The sequence below is a fragment of the Sciurus vulgaris genome (assembly GCF_902686455.1).
Source record: "Sciurus vulgaris genome assembly, chromosome: 2".
Taxonomy (NCBI): Eukaryota; Metazoa; Chordata; class Mammalia; order Rodentia; family Sciuridae; genus Sciurus; species Sciurus vulgaris.
The window spans coordinates 157,974,619-157,999,992 of NC_136462.1; the positions used below are offsets into that span (position 1 = coordinate 157,974,619).

The 25,374-nt window shown below is 37.0% G+C and overlaps 1 protein-coding gene across 3 annotated transcripts in view; it reads right to left on the reverse strand.

The window, feature by feature from the left end:
* The window catches only part of KIZ (kizuna centrosomal protein), a 128,183-nt gene extending 103,954 nt beyond the window's left edge, over positions 1-24,229 (reverse strand). The window contains exons 1-4 of one of the 3 annotated variants that reach the window (XM_079123560.1): positions 24,021-24,229; positions 18,772-18,834; positions 16,648-16,810; positions 8,080-8,172 (exon numbers count right to left, since the gene is read on the reverse strand). In XM_079123560.1, the coding sequence (XP_078979686.1) occupies positions 8,080-8,172; positions 16,648-16,810; positions 18,772-18,834; positions 24,021-24,109 (408 nt within the window). In that variant the 5' untranslated portion in view covers positions 24,110-24,229. Of the gene's footprint in view, positions 1-8,079; positions 8,173-16,647; positions 16,811-18,771; positions 18,835-24,020 lie in introns of those variants that run through there. The other 2 variants (XM_079123559.1, XM_079123561.1) reach the window with 2 other exon arrangements.
* Positions 24,230-25,374: the final 1,145 nt, after the last annotated feature.

Below are 25,374 nucleotides of genomic sequence, written 5' to 3' on the forward strand. Positions count from 1 at the left end.
CATGATGATAGGACAGTGGGGATGGTAAAGATGATGAGCATGGTAGCAGAATCAGTGACCATTTTTCAGGTACTTAAAAGGTGACAGGCACAAGCTAAGAGATTTACACTAATCAGCTTTTCTAATCCTTGAAATAACCATTATTATTATCCCTTCTCTTAAGAGAATTAGCCAGGTTGAGTAACTTGCCGGGGTCACAGCATTCAAACCCTACCACTAGGACTTCAATGCCTTTTTCTTGTGTTAAAATATTCAGTTAAATTCAAATTGTGCTACTGAACTACAGCTTTGAAAAACAAACATAAAAAATACCTAATAATGAATCAGAAATCTCTGCCTAATTTCCTCCTAAATTCAGTGAGTTCAAAAATTAGATCTCTCTATTATAGACTCTGAGTGGAACTTGTATCTGACCATTAAAATTGGGTCCATGTGGGGTAATCGGAAAGAGTAGGAGAAAAGCAGATTAAGCATTCCTAAATTGAACCAGTAGGTGATTTTCAAAAAACAATCACACACCTCAGAACTAATCTTTTGCCTAACATCTTCAGGCCTAACCAACTGCCTTGGCCAAAACAAAAGTCACGGTTTTCAACAGAAACTCAACAAGTATCTAAAAATGTCAAATCAATAGTCCTTTTTTAAAACAATAAAATTCAATGTGGCTTGTATGTATATGCTCCATAAGTCCCAAAGAGGGTAACTCAGGATATAATAATGTCTCTTTGAGTTCCCTGTTCATGAAATAAAAGTGCAGAACTACATCAGAAGGACAGAATGCCAATTTCATTTTCTATAATTCAGGAAGATTTGAGTAGGAGATAAGCAACTCATACTTTACCACAATTAAAAGAGCAGGTTTATCCTCAGGCAGGCTCTTTTTCCCTAAAAGGGATTAACCAACTTACCCGTTTCTTACTCAAATTTTACAAATTGTATTAGCATTAATAGTTATAGAAATAAGGCTCAATGCAAAGGTATGTAAAGAACAAGTTCTACTTTATTATTTCTCTCTCTTCCCCTCTCCATGAGGTAATTAAGCCAAACCACTTAACCATGTCCTTCATATTTTTCTTCAAACTCACATGAACCTAATTCCCCTCAGATAGGGGTTTGGGTATTTGTGCAAAAGAGAGAGCACGAACAACCAACCATTCACAGCCCTCTGCAACTTGATTTTCTCTCTTAACAATATACCCTGGACACCTGCTCTGCCCTGAGCAAGAGGAATACACTTGATTCTGTTTAATAATATGCAGAGTACTTGAAAATGAGGATGTACCGTCCCCACCCTCAGCACAGCCAACCGTCTATGGCTGGTCATTCAGATTGTTTCCATGTTTCTGCGATTGACTAACACTACAACAAAGGATATTTTGCCATTTTGAACTAAAGCTTTTATTTCCAAAGAACAGATGATCAAAAGCAGAACACTTGGACAAAATTTGTGTATATTAATTATGATGGTCATTGCCAGATTACTCCCAAAAAAGTTCTAGGCAGTTTAATATTTTTTTTTTTTTCAGATTTCATGAAGAATATTTCTTTCTAAAAATAGAGTGGAAAATTATAAGCATATGAAATTTGGAAAGTTTTCTGAAGAACAAGAAATCAATATTTGTTCTCCTGAGGAGCTTCTCTAATCCCTTGTACTATCAAAAGAAGAAACAGTATTTTCTACAGCATGCATCTTCCTCTTGCTAAACTTACTTATGCTTATTTTCACCTTCTCATTCATTTCCTCTCCTTTCCCTGTCACTCCAGGACAAGGTATGTACTTATATCTGTGAATACAACTTTCTCACTTGTGAGAGCTTCTGTTATATAACAAATATGTCACATATTTTACAACAGAGGAGAGCAAAAGAAGATAGTTGCCTAGCCAAATGTTCCCACAAAAGCTGTTAAAACATTTGTTATTCTTTCATTTGAGACTATGACAGAAGACAAATTCCTTCAAGAAATGCCCTCTCCTACTATTTTCCAAAGTAAATTACTTCAACCAGTAACTGAAAAGTGGGTTGATGTTTGTTTGTTTGTTTTGTGGTGCTGGGGCTTGAATCCAGGGCCCTGCGTGTGCAAGGCAAGTACTCTGCCACCACATGACACCCCGGTCCTAACAAATTTATTAATTAAGGCCAAGGACCAAAACAAAAACTTTTTTAAGAGACAAAAAAATAGAAAACAAATAAACAAACAACAACAAAAGCCTCCAAACCAGTTTGCTGAAATCTGAATGCTAACTCTACCACTTACCAGTTGTGTGACTTAGGGACAAGTTGCTTAACTTCGTTGAGCACCCATTTCCTAATCTGTAAAATGAGTATTAAAATAGTATATATTTTGTAAAGTTGTTGGAATAGATGTGGAGGTGTATATATATATAGGTACTGTTCTAGAGAATATATACACATATATATACAGGTATATATACATATATGTATAAATATATACAGGTATACATATTTAGGTAATGTTGTAGGGAATATATATATATATATATATACATATATATATATTTGAGGCATATATATCTCAAAACAAAGGAAGACTGATATAAATATTACCTGCTGATTTGAGCCACACTCCCCAACAGCCACTTGGAAGGTATCCCCAAGAGGAACCAAGGTAAGAAGAGTCCAAACTTCATTTATTCTCTAGCTCCACTGAAATAGGGCACAAACTTTGTTCAAAGAAAACAGTTCTCAGTTCCTCTTCCTTTCAAATTGGTAGGTCATGTTGGTGCAGTGGTGAAACAGCCCAGGCCCTGCCCTGCCCTGCAGCTGCTCATGATCTAGAGAACTTCGAGAAAAACATTTTCTACTCTCTCCCAGAAAAAAGGTTGCATCTAGGTTTAAGGCAAGGACTTGAGGAACAATGTGTAATTCAGTTTAATTTTTCACTTTTTTCTGAATAGAAACATACAAATAAAAATGCTATTAATGTAGAAGACATCTTGCTGAATACAAAAAGAATACCCTTTCTACTTGCCATGGCTCAAAATCAAATACAGCCATAACTTTGAGGGCTGAGGGTTGCCATCCCCATGAAGGCAGCAGCTCAGAACTTTACTTGGGAGCTTTAGTATTGTTCAAAATTGAGCAATGATTCAAGGAGGCTGTTTGTGAGGGCAGCACAAGAAACTGGCCTTGTATAGATAATTCTAATAATTCATCTCTACTTCCTCCACTCAGTTATTTCCCACTGCAGGTGTGAGAGGGACTGGCCCATATTCCTGGCCCCTCATCATTATAATATATGCCCAGCATCCTGCAAGCATCTGTGACTCTTGTCCTGAGCACTTTTGTCAGTAGTCATGCAGCAGCTGGTAGTGGAGCCAGATGCATCACCTGGTGGCTGAGTTACAAGGGAAACACCTTTCTTCCCTTCCTCATGGATAGAATACTTCTGGAACACATTCTATACAGTCTTCCAAGGTTCCCCAGTGGGTCGCTGTGCCAGGTACTCAGACTGGTAATCTACTCAATCACAAACTCACTGGCTGCTTTCCCTTCCCGGTGTCAACTTTCCTCCCTCCTTCACTGTATGTATTTACTGGGATCACCTCCTAAATAAACTACTTGCACTCAAATTCTTGTCTTGGGATCTACTTTCAGAGAATTCCAACCTTCCAACCTAAGTCATTGCTTTTTAAATGGGGACACTTCAGTACAGTTTAAGGATATCTTTATCTTTTGCAATGAATGATATTTATATCAGTCAGGTATCTATCTTGATATTTATACAAAGGTGTCTGTTCCTCTATCCCTAGGCAATGGCCCTGGCCCTACAGTGGCTGCCCTGATCTTATATATACTGTTCAGATCCTGAGAGAGGCAGTCTGTCCATTAGGAATGGAAGAATGCTTCTCGCCATCTAACACTGGGGTGTCACCTTCTGTCTGATGCCTTTCCTGCAGTGGGACTAATCCTGGTTATAGCTCTGTCAACTCTCCTGACAAGTTAAAATCCATGGCTAAAGTTACTGCATGGCTCATCCCTGCACAGCAGAAACACATCTGTTTCTGGTGGCTATTCAGGCTTTCTCCCTTCAAGTTCTTCAGTTGAGCTGAAGGTACTTCTTCTGCTTGACAAGGTCAACTTAGATGGATGCTCCTCTTATTGCAAACGTGGGCAGTTTAGAGATGGGCAGTCTGCTTGCCATGGTTCATCTGATTCAAATGGAATCTTACAGCACCAAGGGAGTCAATTTCATTCCCTCCCATGGTTAGGTTAAAATGCAGCACCTAAAATTGTTTTTATCACGATAGGAATTTCTCCAAACTTTGGAAAACATTTCCTTCATACTACCTTGAAGACATTGTGGTAAGATGGCTAACAGCACAAACACTGAAGCCAGATGTTCTGGATTTGATTTTTGCTCTGCCAAGCTGTGTAGCCTTGGTCAAGTTAACTAACCTTTCCGAGCCTTATGAAATGAGAATAATTATAGCATCTACTTTCAGGATTGTTGAAAGGGTTAGATTTGATGCACAGAAAATGTGAATGCAGCACCTGGCACACAGAAAAGTACAATGGTTATTAACCTTGCTTCTACTGGTATCAGAAGTAAAAATCTGCATAGCCATTCTTCCTGTAATCTCTGTAGGTAGGATTACAATAATGGAGGGGACACTCTCCAAGGAGACTTTAGTCCTGTGAATGAGATTCCCTGATCCTGCACTGTTCTCCAACCCTGACAGAGTATCATAAGTTCACTTCTGTTACTAATAGAATATTTTTCACAGCACAATAGAAAATTTATACTCTCATTTGAAAAGGCCAAGAGAACATAACATTTCAATGTATTTTTATATATATTCTCTAATCACTGCTCATCCAAATAACTCAACAATCAGAACATGCCCAGAGACAAACAGAATTAAAGGTTATCCCGAAATAAAAATTGACAATATATAACAGAGGGAAGGATTATTAAATTATAGTTAAATTTGTGAGGATTCAAATGAGGCCGTGACTTAGTCTTTTCACTATTTTTTCAAGTTTTTAACTAAATTAAGAGTGAACAAAGGGAAATAAAGAGAAGGGAGGGGGAATGGAAAAAACAGTAAAATGAATTGTACATGACTTTCCTATCTTCATACACGAATACATGATCAGTGTAACTCCACATCATGTACAACCACAAAAATGGGAAGTTATACTTACTTCATGTATTTGTGATATGTCAAAATACATTCTACTGTCATGTATAACTGAAAAGGACAAAAAAAAATTTTAGAAGAGTGGAAATAAACTCAGGGGATGAATAGACTAGTTATTCACAACTCTTAAGAGTAGCCACTGGATGTAGATAAACAATGAATGTCACATTACAACAAAACTCAGTCAGAGTTTTACATTTAAAAAACTGACAACCACTACTTGATGATTTTTCCTGGCGCAAGACACTGCTTATTGTTGAATTTTTAAAACTATCTTTTTATGACTCAGAATCATCACTAATTTGATAGAGCCTTTCCCTTTATTAGTGCTTTCCTCTGCAACAACCACCCAGAATCCAGGCCCTTGGTTAATTCCTCATGTTCTCATTGTTCCTGATTTCCTCAGCTCCATGCAGTCCTTCCCCAGGTTCATACTGCACTGTACTGCCAACCTCAATCTTCCTGCAGCTGCAGTCCCATGATGAAATCACTGTGCTCACAATTCCTTCCTTCATCTGCCCCAACACACACACATCCACAGGCACAATGATAATTCTAGGAAGAAATCTCAGTGCCTGAGCCAGGGGCCTTAGGTTCCAGGTACCAAGTCTCAAGATTTATCTGTCATTATCTCCACAAGCTGTTTAGATTTCAGCCAGACTGGACAACTACTCTCCAGTCTTTCCTGCTTCTACTCCTTTACTTAAAATATCTCCTACTCCTAGAGTATCTACACACCTCCACTGGCATTGCTCTCCTCATCCTTCAATGCTTGCTCAAATACCAACCCCTCCACCAAGGCTTGAGTTACTCACTGCAGAGAGAATAGTTTCACCTTTCTCCATGTAGCTCATGCCTGTTCCCTGTAATTTTCACTTATCACACACTATCCTGTGCCTTAGAAAGAGTATTGCTTTGTGAGAAAGTACCTTGCAAGCGAGAGTTTTGACATTTATAGAGCGGCCTACTGTGGCTTCTCAAACAGAACAGTTGCTCAACAACTACATACTGAATTCAATCAGTGAGACTGTATGTGCATTAGGTAAGACCTTGGAGGCCACACTGAACTCAGAGGATAATTCAGATGACTACCAAAAGAAAAAGAGCTTGAATTTCCAACAAAAATACAACATAACTCATATTCTAAGAAATCTTGGAATTAGTATATAGTAAGGATTGACTAAGTCATGATTTTATTGCAATGTATTTACCTTTTAATTGACTGAACATCAATGGAAAATTGGAAAAGGCAAGATATAAATTTCTCAAAATGTTACCTGATTGATTCTTACAGTCAAATAGTCCAAGATTAAATAATCAGAGATGATAACTTTCAATATAAAGGAAAAAACTTCTATTAGAGTTATTAAATTAAACATTTTATGGAGTTATCAGCACTATGTCTGTTGTCTGTTTAAATATAACTCAAAAGACAACTCCATAACTTTGTGAAAGGTAGGGAATCGGTAGTGCAAATAGAAAAAGTCTCCCACATTACTTAAGTACCATTGACACTGCCATACTAAGAATGTGTCTATCAGGAATGGCATAGAAAGAACATGCTGGTTTGTAGATTAAAAACATGTCAATTATTTCGTGACTGAATGTCAAACAGGAAAACTGCCTGAATGGTTTAGAAGTCTATCACATCATACCACATTTGGCCTACATCTAATGGCATATAAATCATTTATCATTAAAGGCCTTTTTATATAGGTCAAGGTTGCTGGAGCCTGGTATTTTGTATCTTACAGTTTAAAGAATGCCCTAAATTCTAGGTTTTTTTAACTTTTTAATCTATGGGGAAGGAAAACTAAAACTTCCTATAAACTCAGATTAATGCCTGCTAATGCACGGAAGAAAGAAAAACTAAAACCTTCCTCCTACTATAAAAACAAAATAGTGTGGCCTCTGTTTCTTTTCTGATAAGAGTCTTAAATACCAAACAGTTAACTGCATAATAACATTTACTGGCAGCCAGGCAGCCTGCTTAGCAGATATATAAAGCAGGTAAAAGGAGAAAAAGTTAATTTCTTGGCTGAATGATTCCATCGGTAGCTATAGGGCAAACCTGAAAGTCTTTTAGTAAAGTAGCAGTTGATTCTTCTATCAATCTGTAGCACACATACTCTTCCAAGGAAAGCATTAAATATGAAAATCATATCCCGTTATCATCTGTTTCCAGCTTTCAGCCCAGTAAGCTTTTCTTAATGAATGCTGCAGCCTAAGGAACAAGCACGCTGTTGGCTTTTCTGAATAATGGAGTGATGCTACCATTTTTGCTTATTACAATATCGACTGGCTGAGGGGGTTTCACATATAGTCACAAGTGACTACTCTTGCCAGCATGCTCCAAGTTATTACAAGATGTTTTTAGACATTTCATCTAAAAGAGCTTTACTGCTTTTAGTGAAGAAACATCTATGGTCTTGAACAGAATCATTTATATGGAGATAGGCAGGAGGATTAGAAGCCTGCATTATGGCAGATACATAGCAGAATTTATTTAAGTATTCCACGCCGGTCTTTTTGTCTATTGCTTAGATATGCAATCTTTTCTTGCCACTTCCTCTGTGAGAAGGTTAAAATGTACAAAATTATATACACAAAGGAAAGAATCAAAATGCCACATTTTCATTTAAAACATTTCTCAAATAGAAAAAAAGTAGCTACAAAGCATTATTTAGAAAAACACAATTTAACAACACTGAGGTTTTCTTGGGAATCTAAATCTTAACCCCAAAGTGACTGCCTTTCAGCCCATGTAATTAAACTAGACATTAGAACAATATGATATAAGCAAAAATCTTTAATCACTTAAAGTTTAATAAAAAAGATCTTATTTATTTAAAATAACATCTTAAATATGAACATTCTCGAAATCATCTACAAATTTTATCATTTTAATTTATTACCTTTTCTCTGTCTTCATCTTTCAGTTCACCCTTTATTCCCAGGTTATCTTTTGAGAGTAGCTGCATCTTCTTAATTTGAGACTCATATTCAATCTGAATAAAAACAAAGATTGATTTTGTGCTGGATATTATTAACTACAACTTATTCATATCTTGCAGTCTTAACAACATAAAAGAACAGGGAAGTAAAAAGTAAAGGCTGAAGCTGTCAAAAAATTCAACATCTCTTAGGAAATAGATAATTTCAAAGTAACATACACCAAAAGTTGAATTCAATAAAATGTTACATTTTTTTTTAAATAAAACAAGGTTTAATGCAATTTTACTTAGTTTTTAAAATCTATTTAGGGGATAAAATCTTGATATATTTAACAGCTTCATTATGCTATCATGAAAATCTAGTTATTGATTATGAAAGTAAAACATTTGACAGTGCGGTGTTTTCTTTGAAAAGTTATATCTTAAAGGGGAAAAAAATCATACTGATTTTTATCTACATGACATCTACATCATATCACAGTCCTAATGGTCACAACAATTATGTATATTATTTGCTAGACATCAACTTAAATTCCATTGTCTAGGATTAGAAATATACTGCAGACGGTCATCAGTATCATAAGAATCAAGTTTGTTCTGGTACTAATAACTACATAAAGAACATCTGCATCATTACCACACTGTAATTGATGAAAATGATTCGATCATCAAATGACGTTTCTTAAATGCAAGGCATAAAAAAGCACTTTGATTCAGTACACTAGTAATCAAAGCCTTAAAAAAGTCACTGGTTGTGGTCCACCACAGATAACTATCACTCTTATTTTCTAAATAAGGCAGTTATTCACTGTAATTAGAAACACACATGATAATAAAAAAGAACCAATAAATTTTTTAAAAAGTTAAGAAACACACCTTGAGATAATCAAATTAGAAAGCTATTTCTTCAGTTCTCAGTCAAAATGGTAAATAGCCTCGAGCTTTGTTTTGACACATAAAAAATGCACAGGCAATAATAGCCCAAACTGATTTGTTTTTCTCAAAGTATTTTAAAAGATATTATATGCTGTCCCATTTTTAATAACAGGGATTTTTTTCTGTAGCAAAATGCTATTAACATGATAGAGGGGGCTGGGATACAGTTCAGTTGGTAGAGTGTTTGCCTTGCAAGCACAAGGCCCTGAGTTCAATCCCCAGCACCGCAAAAAAACAAAAACAAACACACAAAAAAACATGATAGAGGGCAATAATAATCTAAATAGATAAAACAGATACTTAACTGAAGTTTTATAAGGTCAGTACAAATTATACAATAAACCAATAAAAGGTAAAGAAAAAAGGCAATTATGAAAATACAGTTTACATTGTAAAACATCTACTCCTTTGAATTTAGAGATATTTAGTTTTAACTTCAAGAGTCTTAAACAGGTATACTTTACAAATTTCAAAGGAAAGTATCCTTAAAAAGGGAGAGGAAATGGATTATGATATCTAATTAGAAATTAAACAAAAATTTTTTCTTGTGTCTACAAAAGTTTCCTTTTGCTCTCTGAGATTAGTGGGCTTTGTACCTGATATTGTTCTTAGGGGATCATTTAAGTCATACCTTCCAAAGACAGAACATTTTCTTATGGAAACATGAGTTTTATTCAATTCATTATGTTGAAGAAAAACAGAAGTGATAATAGCATAAAGGCTTCCTAAAGAATAGTTTAAAAAAAAAAAAAAGTTGGGTATTTTGGCACATGCCTGAAATCCTAGCTACCCTAGCTATCCCAGAAGCTGAGGCGGGAGGATCACAAGTTCAAGGCCAGCCTGGGCAACTTAGTGAGATCATCTCAAAATAAAAATTAAAGACAGCTGGGGATGAAGCTCAGTAGGAGGGCATTCCTGAGTTCAATTCCCAGTACCAAGGAAAATAAAAAGAGTAAGAAAAGTGTCTTAAAGAACCCAAGTTAGATTGTTCTTAATATAACTGAAAATTTTACTGAACTATAGATTACTCTTTTTTTAAATGACTGATGCACAGAAAAACTGTTCAATGCATTTTGAAACCAGAGTTGTACTACTGACAAATTGATAAGACTATAACTCTGCATCTACCAGGAAGACACATCACTACCTAAAAGTACTGTGTTCTCTTTTTTGCCTTTTATTTTTACATATTTATTTTTATTTTTTCTTGGTTCTTAACAATGAAATCTGCCTTCTAGGACTGGAGAGACGGAGTTTTCAACTAGGCTGTATGGGGCCCAGAGGTTCCCAAGTCCCATTTTCCTCTAACTGCATTATAAACAAAGGATTCTACTACTTTACAGCTTTTTTTAAGTTTGGAAAATACTATGTAGATGAATCTTGCTAAGACTTTCCCAGTTAAAAACATCTGATGCAACATCAGAGTACAGGACTTTATTTGCACCTCCATCAACAATTGTCAGTCTTTTGTGTTCCATTCCTAATTTCTTCTCCAATTAGGCCCTCTTGTGTTTCTCCTGTTTTCACAATACATCAGGTTTGGAATGTATTCCTGTTCCCTTCCTGCCATGTGACCTAGACTTTTCATGGTCAGATTTGTTGCTTCATGGGCTAAACAACTCATGCCCCAGTAGCATTGCCTGGTTTCTCTAAGGATAATGCCCTCATCTTTGCTCAAACCTGGGAAATAAAATCTGTTTTAATAAACACAAGAGCATTGAATTAGCCCACCTGGTAACTCACTCTTCTCATTACTGTATTGCTTTATGGTTTTGGCTTGATGCTGCCCACCTAAATGTTAAGAGGATATTCCCATTCAGTTCCTCACTGCACAATTTATTTCAGCTTAATCACAAAAATCTGTTAACAATGAGCTGGGAAGAGGAGAAGAAAGTTCTTGCAGATGTTTCAGATCATTGAGATACCTCTCCATGAGCATCATACTCCCATTTTCCTTTATGCTTCCTTCTTCCATATTTTCACTTTCCCTCCTTTCATTTTTTTCTGTCACACTGCTGTTTGCCTGATGGTGCCACCACTACCTTTTTTTCACAAGCTTCCTTTTTCACTTGGTCTTTGGGATTGCACAGTTAATTCTCAATTATAGAAACGTAAATAGTTCAACTGAACAGATATTTAAGATCTGGTGGCTTTGCCTCCTAATATTACAGTTGAAGAAATGGGTATAATTAAGTAAATTTGATTCTTAGGTGAATACGAAACATGAGACTATAGTTCAGTTTTTTTCTTCCTTTATTTTTACCAATATATGTGCTTCCTTCCAAATGGTGAACTTTAAGCAAAAGATATGGGGTCTAAATGAGAGCTCAAGAGAACTGTTCTCTAATTTTATCCCCTTTCAGCACACATAACCTAATGACAGAATTGTCAAGGAGAATCACATCTTTTAATAGTGACAACTTTTCAGGATGCCTCTGCTATTAAGCACAAATGCTTCCTGGGAAGGTGTAACATTTGGTATAACCAATTCCACATTAGTTCTCTCACAGCTGTTCATGGTTCATAAGAGAAGGAGACAAAAAATATGGTGGAATTAATTTTCAGTCAAGGAGGGAATCTCAATGCTTACTGAGTGCTTACTGCATGCCATATTCTGGGTCAGACATTTGAGAGCACTGAAATAATAAGACAAGGAACTCACAGTGAAGGGGGAAAACAGACATGTAAATAATTATAATACCATGAAGGAAGTGCTTACTAATTATGACACAGACCTAAGGCAGGTCAGGGGAGAAGGCCTTCTAGTTGAAAAAGGTTATAAGATAATGTGAAAATTTCAAAGAAATCTAAATTGCCCAGCAGGTTTAAAATACTGAGGATACATGAGAGTAAGTATGAGTATGTAAGTATCTATATGTTAGAGAGAAAGCACATGAGAGAAAGCAAGTACACATGTGTACAGGAGATAAAATATGTAGAGAAAGAGTGGGAAGATATGAAGGTGAAGAAGCTAGAGGATGTAGGGGAGAAAGAGGTGGGGAATTGTGGGTAGGGACAGTCAAGGAGACAGAAATAGGGAAGGGGAAAGAAATGAGAAGGAGACACAGAAATGGGAATAAACAGATGGTGACTGGTCAGTGAGAGATGGGGTAGAAAAAATGTACACATCTGAATATTTGTGTGTGAGAGAGAAACAGGGAGAGGCAGAGAGAGAGAGAGGGAGGGAGAAACTATATGTAAGACTGAGGCTAGATGGGCTGTATGCAGGCAGAGACCAGCATCTGGGGTTTGTCCTGAAAATACTGGCATAGCACTTTAGGCAGAGGAGAGATACACCCAGGTGATGACTCTCACCTAGTATAGGGACCCTCCTTGAATGCCCTGATATGCCAGCTCCATGCATGGCATTGCTGCTGTGAGGGGAGTTATGTGCATGTTGGCAATGCTGTACATATGTCCCTGGGACCTTTCTGGGTGTTTCCAAATTCCAGTATTTGGGTCTCTGTGCCTAAGGCTCCTCAGAACCCAGGGAGGCTGCTCTGCCCACAGGAGCATACAGTTGGCTCCCTACCACCTGTACCTCCACTTATCAGTTCTCAATCCATGCTGCTCAGGAATTACTGTATACATATCCCAAATGCTTCTAACCACTTGCCAAAGAATTTCCCTGTATGTTTAAGCTTCAGTGCCTACTGTAGAAGTTGGCTCAATAACATGCCCTGTGCCCTCATTTCCCCATTTGCCTACTAATGTGCCTTCATCTGACAAATAAACAACTTAGAGTCAAATCCTTATATCAGGGTTTACCTAGGAAGAACCCAACCTGAGACAAGGACAAAGGGCACCTGGGAAAAACTGCTCTAAGTTAAGACCAACTGGGGTCGCCTCTACAAAAACAGCTATTGCTGGGAGCTGGGGGCAGAATGAGGGAATGAAAAACACAATCTTCACATTGCGCTATTAATAATAAAATTTACAACTTTGTATTGAGTTTATTCAGTCTCTTCAACTGTCTGACAAGTAGCAACACAGTCACACAATATTCTTAAAATATTTAAAAGATCAATATCCTTAGCAAGCCCTAAAAATTATTTTGGGCCCTCAGAAAACATATTATGATTCATAAAATCAGTTGAAATTCTTTTCAGCTTTTACCCCATTTTAAAATATTTTAACATTACACATATAATAATGAGGGTTCATCCCATTTTGACAAAGAGGGAGAAATCTTAGCATAATCTGGGCAAAATACCCACCTTTCCCACACTGCTTCATTTTGTTTCACTTTCTCAAATTCTCATTTGAAGTTCATTTGCATTAAGTGTACACTACTCAAGAGGAAATATCCTTGGCATTTCAGGTGTGTAGGCAATGCACTATGGACACCATTCTCCTAAGATTTATTTGAGGTTGGTCAACAAAGGAGGTAAAGATCTGATACCTGAGTGCAGAAACATTAACAGGAGACAAGCGGTTCCATCATATCTAAGGTCATCAACAGACACTGGCACAAAAGAAAGCAGCAGAAAGAAATGAGAAGACACAAAGGACCAACATCCCGTTCTCTGAACCTCTGCTTAATGTCCAGCCTACTGAACTAATGGTATCACTGGCTGGGTTGCTGACACCACTGTCTGGTTTTATAGATATCCACAAGAAGCACTTGGCTTTGGACTCAGGGTGATGGCTAAAGAACAAGTTCTTCGTGGAACTCATGTCTTTCACAACTGTAGCTACATAATCTGCTCTTTTATGCCATTGGCAGAATCATTTTTAAAAAGGCATTTGTTATCCAAAATTCAAAAAATTTATGCAATTTTTGAACCATGTTTATGAATAAAGCTTTTCATATTTCTATAAATATTATTTGTCATTCTTTTCTTTAAAATTGTGTCCTATGCCCATATCCTTTAGTAGCTCATCATATATGTTCTTTTTTTTATCTAGCCTATGATTCACAACTAATATTCTCACTATAAAAATATTTGCAAATGATGATCTTTGAAATTCCTTGATTCACATTTGGTTATAATGAGAAATCAATATTTAAACAAGTCTCAATATGAAAGTTTAAGAGGATATTTTCTACTCTGTCCTGTATTCTGTTGGGAAGGCAAAATTCCCTGCTTTGTCTACCACTTTTATTTTCTCTGTGAAATCTCCAAAAAGTGGCTTTTGAAATTTAAACATTAAACTTGAATATTACTAAGAGACAAAACTGGAGTGCTATAGTCAAAACTAGCTAAGGATTGAGCATAGTTAGCCTCCAAGCTTGGTTGCTAAACACCATTCCCTGCTTAGAGCAACCATAGCTCCTTGGGCAAAAGTCTAGATAGATTTCTAAGGCAGGGAAAATATTGGGCAAACCTGGAATATGTTGTTATATCCAAAGCAAAGAAGGCTCAGAAGTAAAGGGGCTGTGTCAAAAAGACACAGGAGCCAATCTAAAGAGACTCTCCATGCTGGTGGTATAGCTTAGTGGTGGAACACAAGCTAAGCATGCACAAAGCCCTGGTACCATACGCAGCACCCTAAAATAGACTCCCACTGGCCAAGTTTGGGACAACAGGAACAACAAAAAATAATTACAGTAATTGATAATGTGCTGATTAAATAAGAATTCACAAGTCCACTGTGATATTAAAAAAAAGAAAGAGAATAAGTAGGGGAGGGAAGAAAATGCTCTTTGTTACAGACGAAAGTAAGCTACCAGAAGATAAAACAGAAAAATCACCATTTCACAATCTCCTCTGTAATAATTGATTCAGGCAAGATTCATCAACAGATCCCAAAACCACTAGGTAAAGTCTAGTGAGGAACATGACAGTCCAGTGGTGCCAAAACATCCTTCCATAAATAATTTACTACTTAGAAAGGGGAACAAAGATAACTTGCAATAAAGACATTTAGAGATCACTACCTTAATCAGGGGACCAAAGTCAGCATCACTCAGGTAGGACCTTATATGATGGGCCTCCTGATGGGATCCTGTGGTAAGTATAATATTGTCTGTGACTATTTAATTAAAGTTAACAGAATTAAAAATACAGTCCTCAGTGTCACAATTCACATTTTAATGATTCAGTAGTCACACATGAGTAGTAGCCATTGTATTAGCATTAGCAAAGATATAGAACATTTCTATCTGTAGAAATTTCTTTTGGGCAATGCTGGCCTAAACCACATTTCCAATTTACAGGAAAATGGGGAAATACACAATGGTCAACAGTTAGCCTACCTTCAAAACATCCAGTGTCATGGAAAAAGAAAAAAAGGAGGAATGGTAGGCCACAGGAGGTGAAATCAGATTAAAAGAAACTTAAAAAAGGACAATAACAACACAATACAACAAACAATAGTGGGCTCATGGTCTGGAAATACAAGATACTTTTTGAGAGAACTGAGGAAATTTGAATGTGAGCTCTATATTAAATCATATTATGGTATTATTAATTTTCTTGGATGTGACAATGCATTATGATTATGTAGGAGTCAACTCTTATTTTCAGGAGACCCACACTCATATGCTCAGGAGAAAAATGTCATGATATATGCAACAGACGTGCAATGGCTCAGGGAAAAAAATAAAAATGGCACACAAAAAGCAACACAGCAAACTTCTTAAACTGTTGCATCTAAGTAGAGAACATATAAATGTTCATTATAAGAATTCTTACAATTTTTCTGGGTATCTGAAATTTCTGCAATAAAATTAAGCTACAGAAAAACTGGTGGAGCAAAAAGAAAGTGCAATACACAAGCCAATTCTTCCTGTAACTAGTGTTTATTTGGTTAATTTGGGCAACAAACCTAATCAGGGCAAATACTAAGGAAGAATGTCTCTTTCCTGGCCTGCCACACTTAGCTTAATTTGTAGAGCAGCAGGAAGTCAAGTACTGGAGGGGAATAAGGTGCCAGAATCTGAGATGGTCTCAGAAAGCAGTCCCTCTGGGCCACATAGCCCAGGAGTATCAAAGAACCCCCAGGGCCTTTTCTACCCCTCAGGACTACCCTAGTGCATGCTTAACCTGAAGGAGCCCAGACCACATAAATAGGATTCTTTAAAGAAGGAAGCAATTTCTAAAGGAAACCCTAATGCTGCTCACATTCAATCATTCCTTCAATAAATAGCACGGCAGATCCTACACCTTGTACTGACTAGAGATCTTGCCTGTGTTGTAATATTCCATTAATTCTTCAACTATAATAGGAATATTAGAAAATGCAACTTAAAGGTTTCTGATCAATATTGGTCATGTGATAATTTACAAAAAAAAGCTGATACTTAGTCTTATACACAAACAACTGAATATTAGTGACTGCCACCAATTTGAAAAAAAATCTTTTTAAATTTTGTAATTATTTATTTATTTTTTATTTTTTAATTGAGTGCAATGGTGCACATTTGTAATCTCAGAGCCTCGGGAGGCTGAGACAGGAGGATTACAAGTTCAAAGCCAGCCTCAGCAACTTAGTGAGGCCCAAAGTAAGTTAGCAAAACCCTGTATCAAAATAAAATAAAATAATAAAAGGGCTGGGGATGTAGCTCAGTGGTTAAGCATCCCTGGGTTTGATCCCCAGTACCAAAAACAAAACAAAACAAAACAAAAAGAAAACAAAACAAAATATCACCTTCAGTTTTTGAAGCTTCTCTGTATTTGTGGTAAAGTGTCCAACATGAGCTTGAACACGCTCAAATCGCTTTAAATATTCTTGGTTTCGAGTACGAGCCTTCTTTTCAGAGTCACATATTTCCTTCAGGTATTTTTTCAGTTTTACATATTTCAGCTTAACTCTGAAATAAAAAGTTTTTAACAAGGGAGTTAGACTCTGACAAACCTAAGCAGAAGCATATTCTTTAACAAAATTGTTAATGAAAAAATGAACTCTAAGATATTTTACCCAAACACTAAGATCTAAAGGATAGAACGTGTATATTTTTTAGAGAAAATGAATATGATATCACTAAGATTTCATGTAGGTTACATCATGGCAAAACTCTCCTGAGAAATGTATATAAGAGTACACGATAACAGTCAAATAAAGATTTATATGGATTTATTTCTCAAAATTAAATGGGATTTCAAGAGTGGTGTCTATGGGTCATTTTCAGATGCACAGCCCACTGACATTTTTTATAAAACAATTTGAAAATTACTCGGTCATATGGAAATAGAATCAAACTATAAACCACAATCCAAAAAAAAATCAAGAAATTTTGAAATACCAGAAAAGTTTCATTTAGATAATGTAAAAAATATTTTTAGACATTATAATATTTTAAAAATATTTTATAATAATCTAGGGATTATAAAGCTACTTAAACTGTGAAAAAAAACCTTTAGTGACTTTTATTCAAAGTTTAATATCAAAAGACATACTGGATAGCTCAAGTTGCACAGCCTACTCTTCATGGTACCGACACTGCTAATTCTGATTCTTAATACTTCACAAATATTTAAACTGTAAGAGTGCCTGTTGAACAGCATAAATATTATTCAATATTCTTTCACCAAGCAAAATAGTTTAAAAAGTCACAAACAAACTTATTCTCAAAACACAAATTCGCAAAGATGCTGGAGGTTTCCAAAATTAATTAATGAGAGACCTTAATCTTCTAACACTAAGCCAACAATTTTCAAGAAATTATAGTGCTAATAATGCTGTGCTCTGGCTATGGTTGGCTGTCTCCACTTTTCTTACTGAACAAAAAATTTAAGACTGGTTCTATTGCTGCACATATATTTTTGACACAAATGACAGTGATGGAGGTAGACCCTGACATATTGTCTTTCATACTCAAGAACTTCTGTAAGCTGGTGGTAGTATTCAGAATCTACCTGGAGTAGGTACAATAGTAACCATGCCTTCTGCTATTCATTAACCTTCAAAACTGATTACATAAGTAAGTCATCCATTCATCCATATATGAATGATTATTCATATATCCAGTTATAGTCAACAGGAAAACAAAAAAGTAAGTAAAAACATTGCAATAAATGCTATGAGGCAAACTAAAGAAACTTTTTTAGACCAAGCAATCTGACCTAGTTGAAAGGGGCAGGGAGGCCTTCCCAGTGGAAATAAGTTTTCAGCTAAGACCTGAAAGACGAATAAAGTTAACCCAAACTGAGGAAAAGCAAGAATGAAGAGATATAGAGAAAACATTCCAGACAGGGGCAACAGCATGTTGAAAAGCTCAAAAAACTGAAATTCTTCATATGAATTATATAGGAGGCAATGCTATCCATTTGGCTTAAGGATGAAGTTTAATAAAATAAGAATATTAAAAATCTATTCATAACATATATTACATGTATATGTAAATACACATAAATATACATATATATGTTACCTACTGCTTATAATACTTTTAATAGTCATTCTCATATATACATAAACAAATGAGACACCAGGTTATCCTGCCTACGGCAATTTTCTTCAAAGATTGGCTATTATTGTTATATGCCTTAATCACTGCGGAAGCTCAATATGTTTAAATTGTAACCAAAAAGATAAGACTATATACTGTATCTCACATTAAAATACTTAAGCAAAATGGTCTTAAAATAACACAAATACTAAATGATTAAAATAATTTTACTGATAGTGATTATATTAAATTGCAGCATTTACTACAAATAATTACATGCTACATACACAAAAATGGTAAAAATATTTCAACTACAGAATTTATGACATAAATGATTAACATATGAAAACTGGCTTGAAAACTGTCACCACTGCATCTCTTACCTGCATATATCAGACTGATTATATTCACAAAGTTTCTTTTCCAGGTCCAACCTCTTCTTTTCACTATTATACAAAAAGAAAACATCTTATAAATTATTATATTGATAAGTAATAAACTGATAAATTTAGACCACGATCTCCTTCAAAAATCACATGGTTTTGAAAGACTAGAAAACAAATAGACACCAATATGAAGCAAAAACAAGATTCTCCAAAGTCGGGGAAAAATTCACCAAGGAAAGGCTGAGAAGCAATTTCATTAATTTGACAAGCATCTCTTGCATGCCTATGCTGAGTTAGGCACTGTTCTAAGTCTCGAGACTAACATGGTCAGCCAAAAGTCCTGCCCTAAGGCAGATGACATTCCAGGGGAAGGACAGACAACAATGAAGATAAATCAATAAAATAAAATATGGTCAGTTTTCTCCAAGTCAGCAGCATTTGAACATAGGCCTGGACATGATTCTTCTCCAAATCCATTGTGGACTGAAGATTGGTAGCTTCCTCTTGCTCCCAACCAGACAAGCTGGAGCACAGCCAAATAGCTGAGTTTAGAAGAGGATTCTGAAAAACAAATCTGGCCTCATAGTTGATGAGTCACTTAATACAATCACTTCAAATTTGAGGAAATTTCTTTTTATAATTTTCTAATGTCACCCTTACTTGTCAGCTACTACTAATAAAGACTCAACCTGTGATGTTCAGGTGAGTGCTGGCTGTGGGCTAAAGGAGAAAGCCTAGGAAAGAAGTTAGAGAAAACGGGCAGCAAAGAAGGCAATAGTAGCCAAAACCAAGAGGCTGGAGGACAAAACTATGAATGGGAAGTCATTAATTCCTAAGAAGGGTTCTTGGCAGGTTCAGCCACAGAGGGTTCCATCTAACCACCACCAAAGTCTGAGCTTCAATCTCACCTAACTGAATACAAATTGCTAACCTAAGTTAACATTAACTAAAGACTGTGAAAACAAATTCAGCATTAGAAATTTTTATTAGTCACTCTTCCCCCTTCAAAGATTTCATAAATCAATTGAATACTTAGTTCATTAAGAATGAACTGTCATGTATAACTAAAAAGAACAATGATAACAAAAAAAGAATGAATGGGTAGTATGGGCAATTTGTCATTAAATTAGTAGGACAAAGAGACTTTTAAGTGCATCTATGTATGACTCTGTGCCTCCAATGCAATGCTTCACTTCTATGGTATTCTTGCCAAGAATGCATGACTGGAGTCTGCTCATGAGGAGCCATTAGAGGGATTCAGTTTGAGGGTCACTCTTTAGAACAAATATTGAACTCTATGAAACTATCAAAAACTTGAAAGGTGAAAAACTGAGGAATCATTTCAGACTGGGGGAGGCTGAAGAGAGGTGGTAAACAAAATGCAGTCTGGGTTTCTGGATGAAATCCTGGGCTGGAAAAGAAAAATGTACATCATCAGGAACACTGGTAAAATCTGCTGGTAATCTATGGATTGGTACTCTTGGATGAATACTGGTTGAGGGGGTTGTATGGTGATTATATATAAAAGTATCATTGATTTATGGAAATACACACTAGAGATTTTAGGAGGAATGGGGCATCCTATCTGTCAATGGTTCCAAAAAGACTAATGATTTCAGATAGGTAGATAGAGAAATGAAAATGTAACAAATGGTATTCCTCTACTTCCTGTACGAACAGAAACAAGATGTATCCCATTTGTTTACAATAAAAATAAATTTAAAAAAAAGAAAATGTAATAAAACAGTAGTTGAAGAATCTGGGTAAGGGGAATACTGTAGGTCTCTGTCCCACATTTGCAACTTTTCTGTAACCTTGAACTTACTTTAAAGTAATTTTAAAAAATTAATCTATGGCATTGAGTGAAAAATGATCACAGTCTCTGGAAATCCAAGACTTGCTCCCAAGCTGCAAGCTCTTTGTAATAATGAAAGCAAAACTTTTGTTCCTATTGTCTCTTCAGTAGATGCACACATCTGCTGGTCACACTCTATCAGAACATTTCATATACTAAAAAAACAAAATCAAACCCTCTTGTCCTCTATTTTAGGCAAAATGTCACTAATTTTATCAATGACCCATTTGCTAACTCCCTCATCTGTGCTGCAGCACCTCTGAATGCTAAGTCCTTTACATCTGTTTCAGATGTAAGACTTAAAACTGGATATTTATTCCAATGAAAAGGCAGGGAAAGGCCTGTTGTTGGATTACCTTATAATTCCTACATACTAAGTTTCTACTTCAGAATCTTGAAACATCCTGCTCTGGGATACTTATATAGTCCACGTTTTCAGTCCCCTATACACCTTCCTCTTCTGGATCTTATGAAGTTTTATACAGCTGGGTGGTCCTATATGGCTGAATTACATCCTTTCAAGCCACCCGTTATTCTGTTTTTGCTTCAACAACACAATTCTCCATCGTTTTCAGCTTTATTCAACTAAGATCTGTGTCAATTTCTAGACTACAATATGCCGCCTTGAATCAATATTGGCATTGAAAAGAAATGAACTGGTTAATGGGCCCTTTAAAAGGATGTTTTTACATACAATAATTCTAAGAGTCAATTCCACTTATGTTTCTACCATGCTTGTATGCACCATACATACTATAACAAATCACTCCATTAGACTCTTCTAAATTCAATTACTGACTTTTACCACACAGCAAAGAAAATAGTATTACACACAGGAAAACATTCAGACTATAAGATACCATCTATGGGAGGATACAGATAAGATGACCTGGGCTTGAAACATGGAAGTTACAAGGGAAAGGCATGATTATTAGATCAGCTAACATTTCACTGACCACCTCTAACAGGGCTGAGAAAGGATAAAAGGTGTTTTGTTGTTGCTGTTCATTTGTTTTTGTCTTATTTTTAAACTCCCACTTACCAGAAGTTTCTGATTTTAAGTATCTGTGACTACTACCTAGGTTGCAACCTTTGAAATGATTAGAATTTTTGGGAAATTTTGGGACAGAGTGAATCCTGTGGTCAATGGGATTGGTTTTTTTAAAAAAAGGTACACCCAAACATTCAAATAGGACATGAACAATGATATTCTTTATGTACTGTTCTGTAAAATTAGTTTTCAATTAAAAAAAAACTTTCACACTCATTACTCGGGTAGAAAAAAAATCTGTGATCTTATTAGTCAAGTTCCCTTATTTCTGGGGCAGAACCAAGGTTTAGAAAGGCCAAATGACCTGCTCAATATCTCACAACTGGTCATGGACTAGAACTTGGATTTCCATGCTTTTACTGTAGCTTTCTATGTATTTAAAGTTATTTGCCTCTATCTTGTGTGTAATGTGCATTAATTAGAATTAGTTATGGATTCTTAAAATGAAAAATGAGATGTGTACTGAATTAAAAGTAAACAAATCTCTAAAACCAGAACTGTGAATAAAGACATAAAATTTAACTTGAATTTCTTAATTTCAACAATCTCACCTTGCTTAATAATTAAAAGGAATAAGCGTTAAACAAAAAGTGGGCAATCATTTCACAGTTATTGTACCATAAATACTGTAAACAGCCAGGTGTTCCTAGCATAGGAAGCAAAAATAATTCACAATTAACTTAGTTCAGAAAGAATGCTATTTACATCAGTAACATTTTAAGATCAGATCTTTGGCTGAGAGGCACAAATAACTTAAGGCCTGGGATAACTAAGCCACTCTTCGAATAGAACAGATACCAAGTTTTAAAAAAATACTGTAATACCGTACTGAAATAAATTATCTTGTTTTTTAATTATTGGGTATATGCAAACACTCAAGATTATCTTGGAAATATCATAGGAACCACTCTACCTGGCTGGCTGGAAAATGGTCATTATTTAGTCACAATATGTGGCTGCTCAGTTCTATATAAGATATTCACAACTCCTAGACATAGCTGGATGAGTTTGAAATTTCTACCATAAATTCAACAAATATTTATCAAGGACCTCCCTCACCACAGGTACTCTACTGTCAGCTGAAAATTCAGCTAGATATGGTTGCTGTGTCTCTAGAATTCTCAGTCTAGGCAAAGAGCAAGCCACTTAAGCCTCCATGGAGAGTGCTATAGGAATGCTGAGGGTACAAAAAATGAATCTGGGCCAGGAAGGCTCCATAGGGAATGAGTTTTGTTTTGTTTTGTTTTTTTTTAACTTGGTGATGAAGAGGATTCTGGAGTAGGTGAATAGCAGTATGTTAGAGAGAAACTAGGATGTTCAAAAGAAGATAAAATATGATGAGGACAATTAAGGAAGCCTGCTGTAGATGCTCTGTAATTGACAAAAATTAAATCCAGCATAAGATGAATGCAATTCCTTTTCAAAATCACTTCTGCCTTTACCTTACATGTAATGACTGTACTGTTATCATTTTAGAATTGTGACATATGCAGCTCTCCTGTTCACTAGAATGATTTTGTAACTTTTAATACTCATTAAACGTTTTGTTTATCAAGAGATCCAAAAATCTATTTCCTTTCTTGTCAACTAATGAGATTTCTAACTCCAATTAATTTAGTAGCTAAATAAGAGTTCCAACAACTTATCTTTCATTTGGTTATTAATAGTCAATTGCTTTATAATTTTCCCTCTTTATGCTCTCTTAGATCTAGCTGTTTTCAGTGGTTCTCATCTTTCATGTCTTAATCAAAGGCAACAGGAATCCTTTGGAAGCTGAACTTCTCTTGCTGGAAATTTCATCCTTTTCCTGGATATCTAGCCAGGCCCAGCTACCCTCCAAAAATGTCTCCAGCATTTGAATAGGCCATATGTTTGACAAACACTCACTCTCTCTCCCGCCTGCGTTCCTAGACTTGTCATCATTGATGCAGTGCAGCTGTCAAGGTGGGATGACAATTTGAAGAGAGAGTGAGGAGGGGGCATGTAGGGGGGCTAGAGAAATTCATAAGACTTGATGGAGAGTGACAGGCAGGAGAACTCCCACTCTCACTTCTGGGCAAATCCAGAGACGCGGTCGCATCCTCAAGCTGGGTACCCGGCTTTAGTTGCTGTAGGGGGAGGGGAATCTCACCTTTCTCCGCGCGCGCACCTCTAACCTAAGGGGTATTTTTGGCAAACTTTGAACTCCAGCCTCCACCCGGAGCTTGTGGGACGTCGCAGGCGGACCCCGGCCCAGGTGAACGGCAGGCAGGGGGAAATGGGAAAGAACGGAGGGCAGGGCATTCAGAAGACCCTCAGAGGCGCGGGCCCACTCCCCGCCCTCGCCCCTGGTCGCCCTACCTGTCCCGTAGCCCGTGCTGGAGGTGGCCCACCCTCTCGTAGTAGTCGGGGCTCGCCAGGGGTGCGGACGAGGCGGGGGCGCGGTGCATGTTGCCGCCTCTCCGCCCGCCCTCTCCGCCTCGCCGCTGGGCAGCCGGTGGGTCTCGGTTGCCCAAGGAGACCGCCCCACCATGCACTGCGGGTAAACACGCGGCCAGGCCGCCCGCAGGGGGCGGGGCGCCGTGGAGGGCGGGGCAAGATGCCCGGCGGGGCGGGGTGCCGTGGCGGGCGAAGGCGGGACGTCGCGGAAAGGCGGGGCGAAGGTCTTCAGAGAGCCTGGCAAGCGCTGGCGTGGTGAGGGTTAGGCTCGCGGCCTCTGAACCGTTGGCTGGGTAAGCGGCCTTGAGCACTAGGTGCCCTTCCCTCTTCTCCACTGTGTCTCACTTGCCTTCATCCTTCAGATTTCTCACAAATTGTTATTAATTTTACAAAATGCATTCTCTTGCTTCCTTCCCCTTCCGCTCCCTCTTTTCTTTTCAGGATTTGCTGAGTGCCAAGCACTGTGGTAAGCTTGTTTTCTTACCAGCACTTAAAAGTAAATCAGTATGCCACACAAAAGACAGAACGCCAAGTACTAAACAGCTGTGTTCTGCCCCTTATTTGAAAATCCGTGCTGTCTCCAAGGATGTGTTTAATGCTTCAGGTGCTGTAGCTCATGGGTGGAGAGGGGAAGGTTGTTAACTAGTTACTTGGGAAACAGACATTTATTTGTGCAGACATAGCTCTGATGGACAGTATTCCGGACAACCTGTAGAATCCTCCAGCAGAAGCTGTGGACCCAGAAGGGCCTGGACTCACATCTCTTCCACTGCCCACCTGTGGTCACCTACAGATTACCCTACTGAAGCCCAGGTTTCCTCATAGTAAAATGGGGAGGCTGTAACAGTAAGACTAATTTGATATTAGATTAGTTAATATGTTATTGTTTATAAGAGGACCCAGCACATAGAAAGCATTGGCTTTTATCATCACCCATCATCATGTGACAAAAAGCTTTCTGAAGAAAGGCAACCAATTCTAAAACAGAGCAGAAAAAAAAGAAAAAGAAACTTTAATCCCTTATTGTTCACTTCTTTTGGTGTCTTTTCTCAGTCATTAATTTCACTTATGTGCAAGGTGTGACTTAAGCTAGTAAATTGATCATTAGAACAATGGAACTCAACAGTCAACAATATAAAATTATGATGTTACTTAGCTAGCCTTCCTTTCACATTCCTGGGGTCCAGAGCAAGAATAGGGACAGAGGTCCTCCTACTATCTGCCTAAATATGAACGGTTACAAATCAAGATTACAAACTAAGTAAAAGATTACCTC